The sequence below is a fragment of the Dipodomys merriami genome, unplaced genomic scaffold, assembly GCF_024711535.1.
Source record: "Dipodomys merriami isolate MVZ:Mamm:240054 unplaced genomic scaffold, mDipMer1.0.p SCAF_1, whole genome shotgun sequence".
NCBI lineage: Eukaryota > Metazoa > Chordata > Mammalia > Rodentia > Heteromyidae > Dipodomys > Dipodomys merriami.
Genome location: NW_027202270.1, coordinates 116,685,440 through 116,709,929, shown reverse-complemented (window position 1 = coordinate 116,709,929; position 24,490 = coordinate 116,685,440). Strand labels below are relative to the sequence as shown.

The window sequence follows — 24,490 nt, the reverse complement described above, 5'->3', positions numbered from 1 at the left end:
TTTGTTGATTTGTTTTACTGGATTGGCTATGGTGTAACCCACAAAGCTGGACAATAATGATGAGGCTGGTATCCTTGTCTTGGTTGCTGACAGAAGTCAAGGGGATAAAAATATAGTACCATCTTAAACTCATTATATCAAAAAACAATGGAATGGGACTCGGAGTTATAGTACATGACTAACACAAATGAGACCCGATATTTAATTAAAAATAACTAAAGAATGTATTTAAAACGATATTAACTGGGAGTCCATCAGGACAGTTGTGTGACTTAGGTTCCTATGTAAGCAATTCAAAGCCAACGTAAACAGTACAATGAAACTAAAAACTTTACAAGTCAGAAGATACCAATTAACTTTTAATAAAAATTTATCAATCAGGAATTGCCAGCAAATCTCTAATTAAGGGTTTGACAACTTGAATCAATGAAACAGATCTTTATCTTGCAAATTCAGCCTATAAATGTGCAATTGCCATGCTGCTACAGCAGATATATCCTTCAACCTCTTCTTGCTTTCAGTGCTGATCAATTCATGAATGTTTTAAAGTTCAAATAAATTCTGTTATTTTGTCTAAAATTTTTTCTCTTAATAAATGTCATTTATGGGTCCTAGACTCTTTTCACAATTAGAAAATAGTCTGCTTTTAATACTTTGAACTCTGGATTCATCTGTAAAAAATTATTTTGTTAATATTTTCAAAAATATTATAAATACATTAAAATCATGACCATCTGAGCATAGTGGCACAAGCCTATAATACTAGCACTTGGGAGGCTAAGGTAGGAGGATCAGAAGTTCAAGGCCCTCCTAGGGCTACACTGCAAGTCCATCTCAAAAGAAAAAACAAAAACAAAAACAAACTCCCATCATACCTCCATAAACTTTTTATTTCAAAGGCGTATGATGTAGCTAAAATTAATGAGCAATATGTAATATCTTGGCATTTGTATATATCTCATTCTCAATATATTAGGGTACTAATCATATAATAAAACATTATATCATGTGCAGTGCTCTTTGATGTCCCAACAAGAATGAAGTAAGGATCAAAAAGAAACATGTCCATATTAAAAGCCAGGTACTCATGGCTCATGACTATAATCCTAGCTACTCAAGAGGCTGAGATCTGAGGATTGTGGTTCAAAGCCAGCCCAGGCAGGAGAGTCCATCAGACTCCTATCTCCAATTAATTACCCAAATGCTAAAAGAGCTGTGGCTTAAGTGATAGAGCACTAGACTTGAGCGCAAAAGCCCAGGAGCAGTGTCCAGGCCTAAGTTAAAGCCCCAGTTCTGGCATACATACAAACAAACCCCACTTTTTTAAACTCAGGGCCTCACACTTGGTAGCCAAGTGCTTTCTTTACCACTTGAGCACACCTCAGGCCTTTTTGGCTCACTTTATTTTTCAGACATGGTCTTAGGCTTTCAATGGGGCCAATCTTGAACCACATTCTGCCTATCCTATTTTAGCCTTACGAGTGACTAAGATTACAAGCATGAGTCTTGTCTTTTGAGGTAAGATCTCATTAGCTTTTTACCCAGGCTAACCTTGAATTATGATCCTCCTATCACCATCTTCTGAGTAGCTGGTAATACAGGCATGTACCACCATGACCAGTCCTAATATATCATTCTTGATAGAAATGTTAATTATTCCATATGAAATTCCTGCTGTTTAAGTTGACTTTTCCATCTCCCAAAATTCTGTATTTTTATATTTTATTAACATCTTTTCACTGATATTTTCAGTAACAAAGTTTTAGTATAGAGTCATATACTCCTTTTGTTTTTCTAAGTTGAAAACTTAAAGATGACTTAACTAGAGAATTTTACAGAAAAATAATTAGCTAATGTTCAACAAACATGGAAGTGGCACTGTAGCTCAAGTGGTAGAGTGCTAGCCTTGAGCTGAAGAGCTGAGGGACAGAGCTCAGGCCCAGAGTCAAGCCCCATGACCAACAAAAAAAATTAATAAAATAAATATGAGGCCTAAAAACCAGAGTGTCAGTAAAGCAAGCATGAGGCTCTGAAACTCAAATGCTAGGGCCACCAGAAACAAACAAATAAACAAATAAGCATATAAATAAATGTGCTGGGCTAAATGGGTCAAATTAATTATAATTAATTTTTCTAGCTATTGGGCTATTTTGTGGTAAGAATTTATTTAAAATATTGGCAGAGCCAGGAGCTGGTGGCTCATGCTAACTACTCAGGAGGTTGAGATCTGAGGATTATGGTTTGAAGCCAGCCTGGGCAGGAAAGTCCATCAGACTCTTATTTCCAATAAACCACTCAAAAACTAGAAGTGGGACTGGGAATGTGGCTTAGTGGTAGAGTGCTTAACTAGTATTCATGAAACCCTTGGTTTGGTTCCTTAATACCACATAAACAGAAAAAACTGGGAGTGGCAATGTGGTTCAAGTGGTAGAGTGCTAGCCTTGAGCAAAAGAAGCTCAGGGACAGTGCCCAGGCCCTGAGTACAAGCCCCAGGACTGGCAAAATAACAACAACAACAACAAAAAACCCAAACCAAAAATGGCACTGTGGCTCAAAGTGGAAGAGCACCAGCCTAGGGCAAAAGAGCTCAGGGACAGTGCTCGGGCTGAGTTCAAGCCATGACTGACAAAAAAAAAAAAGTAAAAATATAAAATATTGGCAGTTTTTCTTATAAAATGTGACATGTTTATTTTTACTGACAGTCATTTAACTATAACTATTTCTTTCTGTATATATTAGCTTTAGGAATATTTCCCTAACTATTTTCATTTTTTTCACTGTTAACTTCTGCCTTTTATATACTAGAAGAATAAATTACATACAAAGAGAAAGAAAGACTATAAGCCTTTAAAAGTACCTGGACCAGAAGTGTTATTGGGCCACTTTTATCCATTTCCAGTATTTCACCATTCTTTGTGCCAACTAAAATATGACCATGTCCTAATGATATGGCACGTATAGATGGGTTATCTTCCAAGAGAAGACCTGAAAGGTGAAATAGAGATATTCTTGAAGGTATAAAATCACTCTAATAATCTATGTGCTGTCAATAACATTATTTTGACACTGAAAATCACATTATAAGGTTGTTTCCTCCTATATTTTAAGTATCCTAATAATGTACAATATTTCTTTTAGTTACTCTATTAATCTCAAAGTAAATCCACAAACACAGTAAATTTTATTCTATCCCAGGTCCTTTTATTTATCTTATCTCATCTACCTTCTGTACCTCTCAGTTCACTTACAATATTATGATTAGATATTTTAATTCAAAGTAGGATACATTCCTTTATGCATAGTATGTTTTAGGCAGTCCTGAGCTACATATTAGTAAATATGATGGGTCCAGTTTCTACCACACAATGAGAAAAACAGACCTCATGTGAGGACCATATTGAAAAAGGAGTATACAGGAGTGACATTTATAAAGAGGGAATTATTCTAGAAGAAATAATGTTTAATCAATTAGGACTGGAGGTGTGGCTCACTTGGTAGAAGGAAAAAGATACTGCACATGTTCACTTCAGACATCAGGTATATTAATGAACAAGTCATCTTTTTCTATAGAATAAAAAATGAGCATGTGTTGAGATAACTGGAAGGGGCAAGTGGGAACAGAAAGAACAAATTCTAGGCAAAAGTAATAGCATGCAGAAAGGCCTAGAAGTTAGAGAGCAGCACGGCATGGCACCTTAAAAGAAAATGAAAACACTGTTTTATGCATTAAAAGAAAAAGCATGAGGACAAGGACCTCTGAGGCTAGAGGAGCAGGGGCAGCGACACAGTACAGTGGAAAACACTGTTTGAAAACAAGTTCCTGACTGTGATAAGTAAATTTTATAGAGAAATTTTTATTTGCAAAATTAAAAATCCTCCTGGGCTCTGGTAGCTCACACCTATAATCCTAACAACTCAAGAGGCTGAGATCTGAAGGTTGCGGTCCAAAGCCAGCTGGGGCAGGAAAGTCTGTGAGACTCTTATCTCCACTAGACTACAAAAAACCAAAACCAAAACCAAAACCAAAATCAATCCCCCCACACCCCGAACTGTGGCCCAAGGTTCAAGTGGCAGAGTGCTAGCCTTGAGCATAAAAGCTCAGGGACAGCGCCCAGGCCCAAAGCTCAAGCCCCAGACCCAGAAATAAAAGTATTAAGATTAATAATGCTATACTTGGTTAATATTTTATCATGCATATTACAGAAATAGATTTTAGAAGTATAGCAATAATTTTAGTATCAAGTGTCTTCTATTTCACTTTTTTAAAAAGAGTTAAGGTGATATATGAAGGGGTTACAGTTACTTAAGTAAGGTAGTGAGTACATTTCTTGTTGAACTTGTCACCCTCTCTCTCATTTTTCCCATTTTCCCTCCCCCTCCCATTTAACTCTTAACACCCTCCATATAAAGAAGAAAAAATATATTCCATGTGTTCCACCCCAATAATCAAGCATATAATATGCAACGGATCTTTTCCTACAAAGCAAAATAAATCATAAATTACCTTTAGATCCTGGGGCCAAAGCAGCTCTTTTTATAGCATAGGTCTTGAGACATCTTTCAAAGGAGTCATCCCAAAGAGCTACTATGCCATCTTTTCCTCCAGTTACAAAGCCCTGTGATAATAAAAGCTTCAGTTGATAAAAATCTAAATGCATGAAAAATGATAATCTCTAGGGAGAAGACTATAGTCAAAGGTTAAAGGAACTAGCATAAAAATCCATTTAAAAAATCAACACAAAACCTGCAAAAAATATCTAGTAATACGAAATATTTTATAGGGGCTGGGAAGGTGGCTCAGTGGTAGAGTGCTTGCCTTGCATGCATGAGGCCCTGGGTTCAATTCCTCAGCACCAACTGAGCAGAAAAAGCTAGAAGTGGCACTGTGGCTCAAGTGGTAGAGTGCTAACCTTGAGCTGAAGAGCTCAGGGACAGTGCCCAGGCCCAGAGTTTAGGCCCCACAACCGACAAAAAAAAATATTTTATAGGATAGAATATTCAAAACAGTCTCTAATTTGGTACTATGAGTTAGATCTACCACTTTCAGCAAGTCACATGTATCTTTTTAGAGTCTTTATAATCCTTTAAAAAGAAGGGGTAATAAAGACCTACTTTATAGGATATGGCAATTATAATGTAAAGCAGTTAGAATAATTTTTGATACACAGGGCTTATCAATTATTAAAATTCTTTTTTGTCTGGCAAGAAGATATTGCTTTGTAGTTCAGACTGGCTCAGCTCCTAATCCTTTTACTTGTCTTCCCAGTGCAAAGATTACAAGTGTGAGCCGTCCTGATTGGCAAACCTATTTTATACTTCGTTAAGGAGTTTGAAAAAAAGGAACAAACTAAGGTCAAGAGGATCCATCCATCAACTACAACTGGGTAGTCCAGGAGAAAGGCAATGTTCCTTCACTTCTGAAAATGCTTTGTAGACCATGATCAGATTATGTTGAATTAAAAATCTCTCTAGCTTACTCACCTTTTCCAATGCATGCATACTGAAAACTGGCCCATCATGTGCTTTAACTGTTTTTACCAGAAAGACATCTCTCCAGATACACACATCTCCTGTGGATGTTCCAGAAAAAGCCATCTCTTCAGTCCATCCATACACTGCACACATCATTGTTTCACTTTTCCCCAGGGTGCCTATGTAGCCTTTTCTTCCAATCAATCCTCCCCCTGGTTCACAAAAATATTCAAAAGTACCACTTTCAAAATGTACATGATCATAAAGAATTACAGTTTCTCTTCTACTGTTATTGCTGCATTAGAAAGGCAAGTAAGAGTAGAATTAAAAAAGAAAAATAAGGGTTGTCTCTGTCAATTATTTGGATAAAATTTTGCACAGTGGATTACAGGCTATGCACCAAGACGCATGTATTAGTCAGGTTTTATTTGTTTTGTTTCGTTTTTGGCTGGTTCTTGGGCTTGAATTTAGGGCCCTGGTGCTGTCTCTGGAGTCTCCTTGTGCTCAAGGCTAGTGCTCTACCAATTTAGCCACAGTGCCACTTCCAGCTTTTTCTGAGTAGTTTATTGGAGATAAGAGTCTCACAGACTGGGCTGGCTTCCAACTATGATCCTCAGATCTCATCCTCTTGAGTAGCTAGGATTATAGGCACAAGCCACTGGTGCCCAACTTAGTCAGTTTTTGTTTGTTTTTTTGTTTGTTGTTTGCTGGTACTGGGGCTTGAACTCAGGGCTTCGGTGCTGTCCCTGGACTTCTTTTGCTCAAGGCTAGTGCTCTACCACATTCAGCTCTACTTTCAGCTTTTTGGGTAGTTAATGGGAAATAGTCTTTCTTGCCCCAGCTGCCTATGAACTTCAATCCTCAGACCTCAGCCTCCTGAGTAGCTAGGATTACAGGTGTAAGCCACCATTGCCTGGCACATTAATCTGTTTTAATAAGTCTTTAGCATCTTTGATGGTGTTTCCCAAAATTGTTACTATGACATGTTTAAATTCACTGAGACTTTAAAGTGATAGTACTCAGAGAATATACCATTCTATTTGAAAAAAGTATTTTATAACTTTAAAACATTTACATAATTACAAGTGACTGAAATAATTCATTTCTATATTATTTTATAGCATACATAGATTTTTTAACAAAATAGTTCAGTTTCAATTTAGACTATAAAACACATCCAAAAAAAGGAAGGAATCTGGATAACAACTGATCAAACAGCTGTGTCAAATCTTTTAGCAAACACAAATAGCAAAGAAATATATATATATATATATATATATTTTTTTTTTTTTTTTTTTTTTTTTTTTTTTTTTTTGTCGGTCGTGGGGCTTGAACTCTGGGCCTGGGCGCTGTCCCTCAGCTCTTCAGCTAAAGGCGAGCGCTCTACCACTTGAGCTACAGCGCCACTTCCGGTTTTCTGGTGGTTTATTGGAGATAGGAGTCTTGCAGTCTTTCCTGCCCGGGCTGGCTTTGAACCGCGATCCTCAGATCTCAGCCTCCTGAGTAGCTAGGATTACAGGCGTGAGCCACCAGCGCCCGGCAGAAATATATTTTTGTTTAAAATGCATTAAGATATTAGAAAATCATTTTAAAAATAACTTTTTTTTTCCAGTCCTGGGGCTTGAACTCAGGGCCTGGGCGCTTTCTTGGAGATTCTTTTGCTCAAAGCTAGCACTCTACTACTTGAATCACAACACCACTTCTGGCCTTTTCTGTTTATGTGTTACTGAGGAGTCATACCCAGGGCTTCATGCATGATAGGCAAACACTCTACCACTAAACTACATTCCCAGACAAAATAGCCTTTTTTTAAACTAGAGATTTTTTTTCCCTTTATTTGCAATGTTGGGGATTATATCAAGGTCTTTGGGCATAGTAGATATGTACTCTATCATGAAGTTATAGCCTTGCCCTCCCCCCTACATAAATTTTAGATAATTTTAGATTTCTAGAAAAGATGCAAAAAAGTAAAAAAGTAACATTTTTTCTGATACACTTGTCTATCCAGTTTTTCCAGTGTTAATATTTTATATTACCATAACTGTCAAAACTAAGATATTAGGACTGGGAATGTGGCTTAGTGGTAGAATGCTTGCCTAGTATGCATAAAGATCCTGGGTTTGATTCTTCAGTACCACATAAACATAAAAAGCCAGAAGTGGCATTGTGGCTCAAATGATATAGTGCTAATCTTGAGCAAAAGAAGCTTAGGGTCAGTGCCCAGACCCTGAGCTACACCCACCCCGCCCTGACACACAAGCAAACAAAAAACAAATAGCCCAAAATAACATGAATATAAATTAGCCTCCAGACTTCATTTGGACTTCACCAGTTTTTTCCTCTTTTTTTTGAGTACTGGGAATTGAACGCAGGACTATGGCTAGGCAAATGTTCCACCTCCTGAGCCACCTCCTCTGGCCCTTTGGATTATATTTTGTTTTGGAGTTAGGGTCTTGCTAACTTTGCCAGGGCTGGTCTGGAACTTGCCTCTTAAAGGGTGAGATGACAAATGAGTACTGCCACTGTCAATTACCAGTTTTTCTAATGTCTCTTTTCTGGCCCAGGACATCACATCACTGCTAGCTAATTTTTTTTTTTTGTAATGTATGTGTGTCAGTATGGGCTTAAACTCGGCTTCTAACTCCTCCTTGGTCTTTTCACTCACAGCTGGCATTCTACCACTTGAGCCATGCCTCCAGTTCTGTTTTTTTGCTGGTTAACTGGAGATAAGATTTTCTAATTCTGCCCCAGCTGGCTCTGAACTTTGATCTTTATATCTCAGTCTCTTGTGTATCTAGGTCTAGAGATCTGAGTTACTGGCACCTAGATTAAATTACTTCTAAAAGTAACAATTTCTTAAAAATTAAAGGAGTAGAAAGAAACCTTTCCTTACCTGCTCTACGCCAAAATTTCATGTGTTTAATTCCAGCTGTAATTAGTTTATCAGGCACATGGGGGTTCATCTTTACAACAAAAATTTTATCTTTACTTCCTCTGAAATAAATACAAAAGTGTTTTAGGTCTAAAGATAAAACACCCAGAAACTTTTAGGCAAAAAGTTCATGCAGCATGTTTTCCTTTCCTTCCTTTAAAAAACAAACAAACCTCAGATATTAACACTCATTAGGCAAGTGCTTTATTACTCCATGACCCCAATCCTTTGCTTTTTTTTAGTTTTGTTTTTCAGTACTAGGATTACTGGGGTTTGACCTCAGGGTCTCTGCCAGGTTTTCTACCACTTGAGACCCTCCTGCCCCTTGTGTTTTCACTTTCAAATAGGGTCTAGTACTATGCTCAGGATGGCCTAGACTGAGATTCTCTTATATCTGCTTCCCACAGTTAGGATGATAGGTACATGTCCCCTGCCAAGATTTTTTATTGGTCAAGATGAGGGAATATCATGAAATTTACCCAGGCTAATTTCCAACTGCAATCCTTCTGTTTCTGTCTAGGATTACAGGTTTGAGCCATGGCACTTGGTTTTTAGTTTTTTGTTTTTTTCAGACAGGGTCTTTTGCTAACTTACTTGGGCTAGCCTTGAACCACAATCCTATTTCTACCTCCCAAGTAGCTGAGACCACAGAGGTGGGTCCCCATACTTGGCTTATTTCTTGAGAGAATTTCATTAACTTTTCCCTGGCTTGCTTTGAACTGCAATTCTCCTGTCTGTGCCCACGTGAAGCGATAGTTACAGCTGAGTATCTCCAGACCTGGCCCTCCATAAATATAGCTTACTGAATATTAGGTTGTAAAATCATATATCCATATACTTGTTCTTTGGAAAAAATTTAATATGCTAAATCTGCTACACAGATTCTCAAAAGGCAGGAACAGTGAAAGCTGAATTTCATTTGGCTATCACTTGTGCTACTCAGTAGTACAATGCATGAGAATGGTGTTAGCAGCATGAAAAACTGTAACTTCAAAGTTTGAAAGACGATATTAAGCTGTAGTGAAGTATGGAAGACTACAATACAGTGAAGTGAAGTTTTATTATCTATACACTATGCAGAAAGCATATGCTTAGTGCTCTGATGCTCAGAGTAAGGAACAGGAAATTAAAAGTGTAGCTCTGATTTGGTGACTGTTTCTTCCTTCACAACACTGTTTGTATATTTATTATAAAAATAATACATGCCCATTTTTAGAAAATGTACAAAGAAAAGTGCATAATAAAAATGTGTCTTTCTTTTGGCGCTGCTGCAGGCTTCCTGCTATCATGGTTAATGTTCCTAAAACCCACGGTACTTTCTGTAAGAAGTGTGGCAAGCACCAACCTCACAAAGTAATACAGTACAAGAAGGGAAAGGATTCTCTGTATGTCCAGGGAAAGCATCCTTATGACTGGAAGCAGAGTGGCTAATGGTGGTCAGACTGGAAAAAAAAGCCAAGACTACAAGGAAGATTGTGCTGAGACTTGGATGTGTTGTGCCCAACTGCAGATCTAAGTTAATGCTAACTATTAAGAGATGCAAACATTTTGAACTGGGTAGAGATAAAAAGAGAAAGGGACAAGTGATCCATTTCTAAACTCCAACTTTTGTTATGAAGACAATAAAATCATGATGTCTAAATTCCAACTTTTGTTATGAAGACAATAAAATCATGAGGTCAAATAAAAAAAGAAAAATGTAGAAATTCCTTGTGATATATGTATCTTTTTCATTTAAATATATGAGCATTTTATCATGCTCTGAAATTACTGTACAACAGTCTTTCCTCTGAAATTCCCTCCAGCTGTACATGGAGACTTGAGAGAACAGTTAATAGAACACCATGTTCTAATTACTTTAGCAAGTGAGTTCACTTGGGATAAACTTATCAAAAAAACCATAAAATCACTTATCTTTTTATCATGATTACATTTGTTCAAATATGATAAAGATGGCAATAAGAAAAGGTTATACATTAGCTTAACTTCAAAATTGTTTTAAAAAAACTCAAAGCAAAAGTATTACTAGCATTGGTATTGCCAATGTGTTTTCATATCTTCCTTTTTCCCCTACCTTGCTATTGATAGCTTCTCTCCTTTCTTCCAGTCCCACAGCACAATAGTGTGGCTATCATCTATTCCAACTGAAGCCAAACGTTTCCCATCCGCTGTGATAATTAATCAGAAAGATATGCTTATTGATCATTAACATTTGGAAGATTTAAAAAAGCATTTACTATGTTTCTTAAAGCTATATGCTTTCATTTGAATGTAGTTTTCCTCCCAGGTTTCATATGCTAGAGGCTGGGTCCTCAATGTACTAGAGTTAAGGGGGTGGAACCACTAACAGGGGAGGCCTAGTGTGAGCTGATTATGTATCCTTGAGGGCCCTTAACATGTTAGTCAGTTTCATCATCATGGGTTGTTATAAAAGCCTCTTTCTGGCCTCCTGTATCATCCTGTAATGTCTCTCTCATGCATGTTATTCAAATATGTTGTGATACAGTCAAAGGGACTCTCATTTTAAGCAGCATCAAAGGGATCACCTGACTTGAATTTCCAGTCATACGGTACAGCTCTGAGCTAAATAAATCTCTCTATTAAAAATACCTAGCCTCTGGAAGTGGCGCTTGTGGTTTAGGTGGTAGAGCACTAGCCTTGAGCACCAAGAGGCTCAGGGATAGCACCTAGGCTCTGAGTTCAAGCCCCAGGACTGGCAAAAAATAATACCCAGCCTCAGGTACTATATTACAGTAACAAAAAATGGTTCAATAGGCCCCAGTAGTATAATTAAAACTTGAAAAATAATGAATGTTAGGCATCCACACAGCTATGAAGGAACATAGAATTTACAAAAGAGGGATGAGAATGATTTCTTGAATTATCTATTAAGTGTTGATACCATCTCACCTGACTTCATTTACTTTATTTATCCATCAGTTTGGGATGGGAAGGGAGGGAGAAAATAGTAAGTGTGTGAGGTGATGGATATACTAAATACCCAGAGTTAATTATCACATAACATGTAGAGGCATCAAAACATGACACTATAGCTCATAAATTTGAACAGTATTATGGTCCATTAAAAAATAAAATTTGCAGAAAAAAGTGAGAGGGAAAGACAAAAATTAACAAAGAAGAAGAAAAGAACCAATTAATTAGTTTTTACTGGGGGTTGAATTCACGGCCTTGTGCTTGCCAAAACAATACTATCACTTGAGGCACTCACTAGTCCTTTAGCATTTAGTATTTTTTTTAATATATAGATCTCACATTTTAACTTGGCTGGCCTTGGGTCATCTACTATGTTCATCTCCTAAGTAGCTGGACAACCATGCCTGGTCCAGATTTATTTCAATTAATTAATTCACCTAAGAATTCAGTGGATATAAAGTAATGAAACAAGTATTTTTACATTATACTGTCATTAATATGTCTGCTTTTAATGAAGGTTATTTTAGTTATCATCATCAAGGAACAAGTAACAAATGTATTAAAGTATTCAAGCAAAATGCCTTGTAACAAATGCTGACAAGCATGCATGTGTTTGTATGTTGTAAAATTTATAAGAGGCAGGACAGTTCATTACTTTTGCTTGACAGTAGAAACAACTAAAATAATTGACTTTTACAAAAACATATTAATAACAGCACATTATAACCTTCACCTGTTTCATTTAGCTTTTCATAGTCACTGAGTTCTGAGTTCTTATAAGTCAGTTGTTATGGTGGGTTTAATTTTTTTCAGTTCTTTTAAAAAATTCTCTTAAGACTTGTAGAGAGGTTTCAATTAAATTTATGAATATAATTATCCTGATCAGTATGACCCTTTCCATCATTCTCTTCCCCATCTATCCCAACAGAATTACCCTTTCTTAATTTTCTTTTCCTCTCATTTTTTTCCTACAGAACACCACAGAAATGACAAGTTTAAGTTACACTGATTTAGACTAAAGTGGTATATATTGCCTCTGATTTTGATCATTATTGAATAGAAAACACCCTTACCTGAGAAATCAACAGCACAGACACCATACTGGTGGAAGCCCTTTAATATTGACAAGGGTTTGATAGTCTCTGTATCCCATATGTGAACTGAGGGATCCTTACCTACCTGAAAGAATCATAAAAATCATTTTTCACAACTGCTTATTTTTATATCTGTTAAAAGGAAATAAAAAGCTGGGTGCTAATGGCTCATGCCTTTAATCCTAGCTACTCAGGAGGCTGAGATCTGAGGATCTCGGATCAAAGCCAGCCCTGGCAGGAATGTCCGTGAGACTTTTATCTCCAATTAACCACCAGAAAACTGGAAGTGGCGCTGTGGCCACTTCCGCTGTGAGTAGAGCACTCACCTTGAGTTCAGGGACAATGCCCAGGCCCAGTTTAAGACCCATGACTGATTTAAAAAAAAAAAAAAAAGTAAAACGAGATTTTATAGCTTTTGTTTATAGCTAGGAGATTTATCATATAGAAAATATGAAGCAGACTGTGTACATGACTGATTTTTTTCTTAACATTTTCAGAAGCTAATGACAGTGCTAAAGATGTGGCTCAGTGACCCAGTATTTGCATAGTATGTTCGAACCCTGGTTCCAACCCTAGCACAGTAAAAGGGTGTATGGAAAGCTCATGAGACAAGACACAGTATTTCTAGGCATACTACAGAACTATATGACTACTTCTAATCTTATACTATAATTGTATAATCTTATACTATATAACAAGTGATTATTAAGCATCTGCTATTGGCAGGGCTCTATGATCGATGCAATGGATATTGAAACATTTAGATTAACTTTTGCAAACTCACTTGAAAAATAGGGTGTTTTCAGCTAAATAGAAAAAACCCTGGTAATAAATGCTTAATGAGAATTAAAAGATTCTGGAGACAATACACAATGAAAGAGATGACACTAGAGGTGGGCCTTCAAAAACTCCAGGTTTTAGATAAAAAGAGAACCAAGCAAGTACATCCTCAAAGATTGAGAAGTTAACAACATCAAATATGCATGCTTGATAGACAAAATTTTACCATTTTTTTAAACAGGCTTTTTTTTTTTTTTTTTTTGGTATCCTGTTATTTTGCTGAAAGTATTTATTGGATCTAGATTCCTACTGGAATCTGTAGTATCTCGTAAGTAGAATATCATCTGCATAATTGGAGTAATTTTTTTTTGGGGGGGGGGTCCAGTTGTAGGCCTGAACTCTGGGCCTGGGCGCTGTCCCTCAGCTCTTCAGCTCAAGGCTAGCGCTCTACCACTTGAGCCACAGCACTTCTGGCTTTTTTTTTCTGCTTATGTGGCGCTGAGGAATCGAACCCAGGGCCTCATGCATGCAAGGCAAGCACTCTACCACTGAGCCACCTTCCCAGCCCAAAATTGGAGTAATTTTACTCCTTACTTATATCTGCTTTCTTTTCCTTGCCTTGTTGCTCTGGCTAAGAATTTGAGCACTAAATTGAATAAAAATGAGCACCTTTAGTTCATTCCTGATTTTATTTTATTTTATTTATTTATTTATTTTTGGGTCCAGTCATGGGGCTTGAATGAACTCTGGGCCTGGGCGCTGTCCCTCAGCTCTTCAGCTCAAGGCTAGCGCTCTACCACTTGAGCCACAGTGCCACTTCCGGCTTTTTTCTTTTTGCTTATGTGGTGCTGAGGAATGGAACCCAGGGCCTCAGGCATGCAAAGGCAAGTGCTCTACCACTGAGCCACCTTCCCAGCCCCTTATTCCTGATTTTAGAGGAAACACTTTACAGTTTTTTTTCCCCACCATTCTGTATAATGTTGGCTACAGAGCTGTTATATGCAGCCTTTGTTATGTTAATATATCCTAGTTTCTTCAAGGTGTTAACCATAAAGAATTGCTGTTGCTGTTGTTGTTGATGATGATGATTGCCAGTACTGGGGCTTGAACTCAGGGCCTGGGCACTGTCCCTGAACCTCTTTTGCTTAAGGCTAGCATTCTACCACTTGAGCCACAGTGCCACTTCCAGCTTTTTCTGTTTATGTGGTACTGAGAAATCAAACACAGGGCTTCATGAATGCTAAGCAAGCACTCTACCACTAAGCCACATTCCCAGACTCTGAATCTTATTTTATTTTTTATTGTTATTATAAAGGTGCTATACAGAGGGGTTACAGATACATAAGTCAGGTAATGAGTACATTTCTTTTTTTGTTTTTGGTCGGTCATGAGGCATGAACTCTGGGCTTGGGCCTTATCCCTCAGCTCTTCAGCTCAAGGCAAGCACGCTCTACCACTCAGCCACAGCGCTACTTCTGATTTTCTAATGGTTTATTGGAGATAAGAGTCTCAGAGATAAGAGTCTCATGGACTTTTCTGCCCGGGCTGGCTTTGAACAGTCATCTTCATATCTCAGCCTCTTGAGTAGCTAGGATTAGAGGAGTGAGCTGTGGGCGCCCAGCCATGAGTACATTTCTTTTTGGACAATGTCACTCCTTTCCTTGCTCTGTCAGTTTTTTCCTCCTGTCCCCACCCACAAATTATATAGTCATTTTCACTATAGTGTCTCGTGAGTACCACTGCTGCAGATAAAAAGATAAACAAATGAACAAGACAAAAAGAAAACAAAAATATCAACTAAGAAAAAACCCTCATTTCCATTTCCTAGCATTCATTTTGACAAATATTATTTTATATGATCAGATACATATAGGCATTGTGCTTTTGTGTTCCTTTCCTAAGAATATCCTCCTTTGATGAGCTGTTAAATTTTGTCCAAGGTTTTATCTTTAAGTGATCTCAATAATCTATTGATTTTGGTCCTTGATTCCATTTATCTGCTGGATTATGTTTATTGATATGCATTATGCTTAGCCATCACTGCAATGAAACCAAATTGATCTTTTAAAATGTGTTACTACTGAATTTGGTTTTCAGGTATTTTCTTCAGAATTTTCGTATCTCTCTTCATCAAAATAATTGATCTACAATTTTGCTTTTTGTTATATCCTTCTGTTCATTAAAGCAATAATTAGTTTCCAGGATGAGTTTTGAGTATTTCTTCCCTTCTTGATTTATAGCTATAAATAATTTAGATATATTCTTCTTTAAAAGCTGGAAGAATCCAGCAGACAATCCATTTGATTTTGAGCTTTTCTTCACTGGGAGAGTATTACTGTTTCAGTCTCACTGAATGTTACAGATGTTTGGGATGATGTTATCTTCTTGGTTAAATTCTGGCAGGTCAAAAATTACCCATTTCTTCTGGATTTTCTAATATGTTGAAATATAGATACAAGAAATTTTTTGTATCTGTTAAGACAAAAAATATCTGAGATATTTTGAAGTTCCATGGAATGCTGAGAAAAATGTGAATTATGAAACTTTTTTTTGGTTGGTTGTGGGGCTTGAACTGTGGGCCTGGTGCTGTCCCTCAGCTCTTCAGCTCAAGGCGAGGACTCTACCACTGGAGCTACAGTGCCACTTCTGGATTCTGGTGGGTAATTGGAGATAAGAGTCTCACAGACTTTGCTGCTTGGGTTGGCTCTGAACTGTGATCCTCAGATCTCAGCCTCCTGAGTAGCTAGGATTATAGGTGTGAGTCACTGGTGCCTAGCTTATGAAGGTTTTTGATGGAATATTTTGTAGATGATGAGTTCATCTGATGTACTGTATATTTTAACTTTGACTTTCTTTGTTGACTTTTTTCTGGTTGATTTTTGACGAGTTAAATCAACTGAAGTTATCACCACTATTGTATCTGCTCCTTCATGTTCAGTAATGCTTGTTTTATGAAATTTGGTTCATGTAGCTGGGCACTGGTGGCTCACAACTGTAATTCTAACTATTCAGGAGGCTGAGGTCTGGAGTATCATGGTTTGAAGTCAGTCTGTAAAGACAAGTCTAAGAGACTCTATCCCCAAATTAACAAGCAAAAAAAGAAGTAGCAGAGCAAGCTTGAGCCAAGCAAGCTTGCCAAACAATTGTGAAGCCCAGAATTCAAACGCTGAACTAGAAAAAAAATTGGTATATTTGATGCCTATGTACTTAATGTTGCTATATCTTTTTTTTCTTTTTTGGTCGTGGGACTTGAACTCCAGGCCTGGGCGCTGTCCCTCAGCTCTTCAGCTCAAGGCTAGCGCTCTACCACTTAAGCCAACAACACCACTTCCAGTTTTCTGGTGGTTTACTGGAGATAGTCTCACAGACTTTCCTGCCTGGGCTGGCTTTGAACCATGATTCTCAGATCTTAGCCTTCTGAGTAGCTAGGATTATAGGAGTAAGCCACTGGCGCCCAGCTATTGAATGTTTTTTTTATAATTTCACTCTGTATCTCAGATGTCTCTTCTAGTTTCTTAGGTTTAGTCTCTTGTATTACAGAGGTCTTAAATGTCTTAGTTATGATTTCTTTTTTCATAGTTTCTTTTCTGACTATACTGATTCTTCAACCTTATCTTCAATTACTGATATTCTGTCTTTTGTGTTGTCTACTCTACAGATGATGCATTTCACTATTTAATTTGTTGTAATTTTCATTTCCATTTTTTTTCAGAATTTTTAATTCTTTGCTGAATTTTGCATCCAGTCTTGAACTGACTTTTTCACTGCAATTATCTGAGTATTCCTTGAAGTCATTAATCATTTTTCAAATTAGACTTTTTGAAGACTTTTGTGTTTCAATTGTGTCAATATCTTTGGATTCAGTTGCTGAAGTTACAAACTTTTGGAGGAGTTGTGTGTTTCATATTTGTTGTGCATCTATGTTGCAATGTACATATTTGTTTGCATAATTATCTCTTCTAATTTTATAAGGGAAATCTCTTAGTGAGAGTAGTGCTTTCTTTGAAGGCTTTTCCAGCACCACAAGGGAGAAAATAAACTACTGCAAAATCAAGATACCAAACAAACCAGAGCCACAAACACAATAGACATTAATTAAAGACAACTACTGTCCCAGTAATAACCACAGATCAGGAAGTGACAAAATTAATGTAGAATAAATTATGAAGTAAAAGTTTAACAAAAGTAGAAATAATAATATAAGGAAACAATCCACAGATAGGAAAAGGGGAAAAAAGCAGAACAATTAAGTATAAGAAAAAGAAGAATGTGACAAAGGGGAAAAGTACAAGAATCTTTTTAAAAATCAGACTGCAAAATAAAGAAACAATACATAAAGTTAAAGGTGGGCTAGAGATATAGCACAGGGATACAATATCTGAACTCAAGCTCTAGTACTGCCAAAAAAACTAGTGAATGCTAACAAAATTAAAAAAAAATTTCAAAAATTAAAATAAAAACATAGCAAAAACGAAGAAAAAGAAGCCAAGAGGAAGAAAAGGGAGGATAAAGAGTATAGAAGATGGGAGGTGATAAAAAATTGGAGTATTGCCGGGCGCTGGTGGCTCACGCCTGTAATCCTAGCTACTCAGGAGGCTGAGATCTGAGGATCGCGGTTCAAAGCCAGCCCGGGCAGGAGAGACCGTGAGACTCCTATCTCCAATAAACCACCAGAAAACCGGAAGTGGCGCTGTAGCTCAAGTGGTAGAGCGCTCGCCTTGAGCTGAAGAGCTGAGGGACAGCGCCCAGGCCCAGAGTTCAAGCCCCACGACCGACAAAAAAAAAAAAAAAAAAAAAAAAAAAAAAAAAAAAAAAAAAAAAAAAAATTGGAGTATTCCTAGATACTCTAATACTGGAATCCACCAGGTCTGGTGTGGCAAGAAGATAAAGCGTCCCATCTTGCGTCTATTGTAGCTCCTATCTATACCACTGTATGAGGTGGAGCTGTATGCAGGCTGAAGGTTGGGCCAGATAGAGGTATGTTCTTAGCGTCAGGGCTGCAGTCACTTTAGAATTTCCCTTCTTTGAGTACCAGAAATTGCTACTATCCCCAATGAGGTCTGCAGCCTGTGGGAGCCAAGCAAGTCTGACTTGCTCAGAGATACCCACCACACATACTGCCCCACCTGCCTTCCTCAATTTGTGCAACCAAAAGCAGCAAATGTACAGCCTCTTCAGTAAATGGTGCTGGCAAAATTGGTTAACTACATGTAGAAAACTAAAGCTAGATCCTTATATATCACCCTGCACCAGAATCAACTCCAAATGGATCAAAGACCTTGAACTCAAAGCAGACACTCTGAAAACATTACAGGATGGAATAGGAGAAACCCTGGGTCTCCTTGGCTCAGGCCGAAATTTTCTGAATAGAGACCCGGAAACACAACAAATCAAAGAAAGGTTGGACAAATGGGATTGCATAAAGTTGCAGAGCTTCTGCAGGGCAAATGACATAGCTAGCAAGATCAATAGAAAGCCCACCAATTGGGAGAAGATCTTTACCAGCCATACAACAGACAAGGGTCTCATATCTAAAATATACTTGGAACTCAAAAAATTAAACCCCCCCAACAACAAATCCTCAAAGAAACAACCGCCCAATAAATAAATGGGCAAAAGACTTAAAGAGAAACTTCTCTGAAGAAGAAAGAAGGATGGCCAATAGACACATGAAGAAATGTTCAACATCCCTAGCCATAAAAGAAATGCAAATCAAAACAACATTGAGATATCACCTCACCCCAGTTAGAATGGCAAAAATCAAGAACTCTAACAACAACAGATGCTGGAGGGGATGTGGACAGAAAGGAACCTTACTGCATTGTTGGTGGGAATGTAAACTTGTTCAACCACTTTGGAAAGCAGTATGGAGGTTCCTCAAAAGACTTCACATAGAACTCCCCTATGACCCAGCAATCCCACTTTTGGGCATTTGCCCAAATGTTTACAAACAAGACCACACTAAAGCTACCAGCACAACAATGTTTATTGCAGCATTATTTACCATAGCTAAGACATGGAACCAACCCAGATGCCCCTCAGTAGATGAATGGATCAAGAAAATGTGGCATATATACACAATGGAATTCTATGCCTCCATCAGAAAGAATGACATTGCCCCATTTGTTAGGAAATGGAAAAACTTGGAAAAAATTACACTAAGTGAAGTAAGCCAGGCCCAAAGAAACATAGGTCCCATGGTTTCCCTTATTTGTAATATCTAGTATATGTATGAGTCAAGCGGAAAAGGTCAGATAATGTGATGTCAGGAAAATGAACCCTTAGATATGTATTTTAATGTTTTTTTCTTTCATGCATGTGTTTCTAACGCATTTATAAGATTATCTCTTTGTTGCTTTGTATGTCCCTCCTCCACAGTATAACCCCTGCTTTCACTATATTTGATGTCAGTATAACTTGTGGAGGAGATGGGGAAAAACCAGTTGTTTAAGGATACAGGTGGACCTGTTGCAACAATGAGAAGTACAAGTTGTCATGTCCAAAACGAGCTTTACAACGTCGGTGCGGGGGGGGGGGGGGCAGGAGGGGAAGGGGGGGGAGGGGTTAGGCTGGGAAGGGATGTGAAGGGTAAACCAAAGGAGGAGGCTGCAATGCTTGGTAAGAAATGTACGCATTATCCTGCCCATGTAATTGTAACCCCTCTGTACAGTATGTTCACAAATAAAATAAAATAAAATTTAAAAAAAAGCAGCAAATGTCAAAGCTGAGGTTTTTTCTAGTTCAATGGATTATGCAGGAAATGAAAAGGGCACAGATCAGAGCACCTAACCTGTGGTTGTTCCTTGTTTTCAAGTTCCCAGAGTAGCTTAGTCTCAAACAATCAGCCCCCTCTCAAAACAGCACCTGGTTATAGACCTCTGAGATATAGGGAGTGATACAATAGATTGCTTCTTGAAAGCTAGCCTGCCACACAGCAGGAGTCACTGTCAAATCACATCGCTGCAATGAATTCAAGGGTTGTTAGTATTGTGTTCCTCCTGAAACTAGGAAATGCCAGTCCATTCTCACCAAGGCTGCCTGTGTACCTTGTGGTTGTGACTTCAGCTTTGCTCCATTCTCTGGAGAGCAAGGGTTGAAGTTGCAGACTGGTTCCTAATTTTCTCTGCATCACCTTTTTGTTTCTTTCTTCTTTTAAGCTGTCTGTCCCCTCTTTTTTGATTACTGATGCTCCTCTTTTTATCTCCTTGGAATATTGTCTCTCCTTTGTTATCTTGGTTCTTGTCACTCACAATTGTACAAGGAACTTTCTAACTGACTCTTCTTCTCATCCTCCCCATCTTATTTATCTTTTAACTTGGTGCTACAGTTTAGATCTGGAGCAGTCCCCAAAGGCTCCTAAGTTTAAGGCTTGGCCACTAGCCTGTGGCTCTATTCAAGGATTGTGGAACCTCAAGGATGTAGGCCTCATAGAAGGAAGTTAGGTTTTTCGTATGTATCATTAAAGTGGTACTGGGACTCCATCCCCTTTTCTCATTGTTTGCTTCTCAGTTGCCCTGAGGCAAGAAGCATTGCTCCACATGTGCTCCCCACCAGGATGTGTTGCCTCCTCACAGGCCTAAAATTAGAGGGACATATGCCTAAAGCAGTTTAAGCCTCTGAAACTGTAAGCCCAAATAAGTCTTTCCTCCTTTAGAGCTTGGGTATTTTGTCACTTTCACAGTTAATGCTTAAATAACTATCTCCCAAATCCTACTATCATTGTCTCTAGAATTCAAGCCTTAACATTTTCAAATGGCAAATAGATCTCTCTCCCATAGAAAGGAAGAAGATGATCTATACTAACATTTACTGAAAACTAACCTATATGCCAGAAACTGTCTTATCTTATATACCTTACAAAGGGTGCCTAATTTAACAACCATCACAACTTGAAGACAGGCACTAACAGTATCTTTCTTTTAAAAGATGAGGAAACAAATGAAGAAGATAGATAATTTGCCCAAAGATAACAATTAAGGAGCTGAGAGTTGAACACCAAATTAAATCTGGCTGAGATACAGACAAAGGAGTATGATTACATCAGGCACATTTAGGTCATCTCATTTTAGGGACGAAGGGAAAAGTGTTAGTATTCCAGTACTGTGAAAAAAAACTGAGATAATCAAGTTAAAAGAAGTAAAATTATATTCTGGCTTAAAGTTCTAGAAGTTTCAGTCCACATAGTCTCTTGTCTCCATTGCATCTGGACGTGTGTGTGTGTGTGTGTGTGTGTGTGTGTGTGTGTGTGTGTGTCAGCTAGTCTCAGTTATTGTGTGTGTGTGTGTGTCAGCTAGTCTCAGTTATTGTGTGTGTGTGTGTGTGTGTGTGTGTGTGTGTGTGTGTATCAGCTAGTCTCAGTTATCTTTGTGTTTGCCACAAGACAATGCTTTCAATGAGGAAGTAATTCAAACATTGTTGAATTAAACAAAATTTAAAATTTATGGTGCATATAGTCAAGATACTCAAGATGAACTCTATAATCTACCAAGTAAGGTTCTTTCACTTTGTGATCAGTTCCTGACAAGGAATTATTCTTCATATTTTGTTCTCCATAAAACAAAGAAAAAGCAAAATACTTTTCAGAGTGGTTATCTAAATTTCAAAATACCAGTTAAAATGTTTCAGAACTAATTTTCTTTCTACCTTCATTCCATTTTTATTTTGGTGCCAGTACTAGGGCTTAAACTCAGGGCTTTGTGCTCTGGCTAAGTTTTTTCCACTCAAGGTTGTGCTCTACCCACTTGAGTCACACTTTCACTCTTTTTGCAGGTTGGATTCAAACCAGAATCCTCAGATTTCAGCCTCCTAAGTAGACAGGATTCAGGAATGAGCCACAGGCACCTAGCTATTATTTTCTTTTTAATCAGTACTTTCTTCATTTAAAATGATTTTAACACATTAAATATATTTTTAAAAACTAGCGGTTGTAATTTAACAGGAAAGAAATAGAAACCACTATAAGTCAGACTGTGTGAGCCTATGCTTTCGGAGAACGACTGAATCCACAGTGCCTAAAGTAAAAATGCTGTTGTGTAAGCAAGTCATGAACAAAGAAACTAGGGCCTGATGGGTATTCAGGAATATCCAGCAGCACATGAACTTTTTATTTAATCTGACTTGAATTCCCTTAAAAAAAACAAACCCAGAATCATGGGACAGCCACTGTTAATACAGTCTTCATTCCAATTGCCATAGCACATGGAGGCATAACTGTGTTTCAAGAGAAACCCTATACAACCTCAAGATAAACTGTATTCTAGAGGTTCCATCCATTCTTTGATTAGTTCTACTGCTAGAGCCTATTATGTCCTTACTGATTAAAATACTGTGGGCCACTCACAGTTCTTTAAATAGCTAATTTAAACTGAGGCTTATTTTTGCCCCAATTTTATACACGACATGACACATTTTAAATATTTTTCCCAATATCTTCCCTCTACCCAGCATAAATGTCACCACCTTATTGAGATTTTTCCTTGGTTCTAATTAAGTCCTTCATTATATTGACACCAGATACATATTTCTGTCTTAATAACATGGGTGACTTTGCCTCATAGGGAACATCTGGTATTGTCTTTAGACATCTTAATTGATGAGTGTTACTGGTATTTAGCAAGAAGAGGTGAGAGAAGCTGCTAAATATTCTGTACTGCATAGATTAGCCTCCCACTAAAGCTAATAAGCTGGTCTGGGAAGGTGGCTCAGTGGTAGAGTGCTTGCCTTGCATGCATGGGGCCCTGGGTTCAATTCCTCAGCACCACATAAGCAGAAGGGAAAACAAAGGAGGAGGCAACAATGCTTGATAAGAAATGTACTCATTACCTTGCCCACGTAATTGTAACCCCTCTGTATGGTATTTTCACAATAAAAAAAATTTTAAAGGCCAGAAGTAGTGCTGTGGCTCAAGTGGTAGAGCACTAGCCTTGGGCTGGTTTCAAACTGCGATCCTCAGATCTCAGCCTCCTGAGTAGTCAAGATTACAGGTGTGAGCCACCAGCACTTGGCAAGAATTCCTTACTCTCCATTTCCTAAATCAACCCCTCCTCCCTGAGGAACTTACTTGGCCTGTTGCCACATAGTCTTTCAGAGGATGTATAGCCAGACAGAGAATATCATCATCATGACCCAAGTAAAAACGCTGTGTGTTCTGTTGTCGATTATAAATAACACCCACTGCTGCCACGTGGTATACGATCTCACCAATTTGAGTGTAAAACAGATTACTCCGGCAGTCATAACCTCTGTAACTAACAAAAAAGACAAATCATATGCAATTAATTTTGGCCTTTTAGCTGGCCAATACAGAATATACAGAGAAGCAGGTGCCTTTTCTTCATTCAATCTCTAGTTTACAAGGATAATCAATAATTGAAAGGTAATACAAATTTCTCATAAATTTTTATGAATTGCTTGGATTACCAATAAATCCAACCTATAGTATTGAGGAAAAAAAAGTGCAGAAAAGTAAACTGAATATATTGCTATTTGCATAAATGTAATATTAATTTTTTGTGCCAGTCCGAGGGCTTTAACTTAGAATCTGGGCACTGTTGAGCATTTTTGCTCAAGGGTAGTGCTCTATCACTTGAGCCACAGCTCTCCTTTGGCTTTTTGGTGGCTAATCAGAGATAAGACTTTCCTGCCCAGGCTGGCTTCAACTGTGATCCTCAGATCTGAGTCCAGGTACTGAGGCACCTTGGGCACCCAGCTTCAAACAGTTGTTTTTAATAAGTAAAAGAGCCAATAAAATTCATTTGCATTTGTTTACATACTTACTTTTATTTCTGAAACTAAGCAACAGTGTTAACTTGTGGAGTGGGGAAATGATTACAATAAGGCAGAGGAGATTTCCAAACTTTATTTTGTTATGCACATTGTGAACAGGAAAATATAGTATACATTCCAAAAATAGGTTTAAACAGTAATTTAAATATTTAGCCAGGAAAAATAAGCCAAATCTTCTTAAAATGGTCAATAATTCCATTATGGCAACTTTGCTTTGTGTTTCAAAGAAACCAATTTCATAAATCACAACTGAATAGAAACACTGCCTCTTTAACATTAGAAGAAAAATACTTTTTTGTTGTTGTTGTTGCCAGTCCTGGGTGCTATTCCTGAGCTTTTCTGCTCAAGGCTGGCACTCTACCACTGAAGCCACAACTATACTTCTGGATTTCTGGTAGTTAATTGGAGAAAAAAGTCTCGAATTTTCTGGCCCAGGCTGGCTTTGAACTGCAATACTCAGATTTCAGCCTCCTGAGTAGCTAGGATTACAGGA

The 24,490-nt window shown here is 37.8% G+C and overlaps 1 protein-coding gene across 2 annotated transcripts in view; it reads right to left on the bottom strand.

The window, feature by feature from the left end:
* Window positions 1–24,490, bottom strand: part of Eml5 (EMAP like 5) — a 119,582-nt gene that overhangs the window by 53,275 nt on the left and 41,817 nt on the right. For both annotated transcript variants that reach the window (XM_070028290.1, XM_070028300.1), the window contains exons 14-20: window positions 23,273–23,459; window positions 12,412–12,517; window positions 10,479–10,572; window positions 8,366–8,466; window positions 5,482–5,684; window positions 4,505–4,616; window positions 2,858–2,985 (exon numbers count right to left, since the gene is read on the bottom strand). In XM_070028290.1, the coding sequence (XP_069884391.1) occupies window positions 2,858–2,985; window positions 4,505–4,616; window positions 5,482–5,684; window positions 8,366–8,466; window positions 10,479–10,572; window positions 12,412–12,517; window positions 23,273–23,459 (931 nt within the window). The remainder of the gene's footprint in view (window positions 1–2,857; window positions 2,986–4,504; window positions 4,617–5,481; window positions 5,685–8,365; window positions 8,467–10,478; window positions 10,573–12,411; window positions 12,518–23,272; window positions 23,460–24,490) is intronic.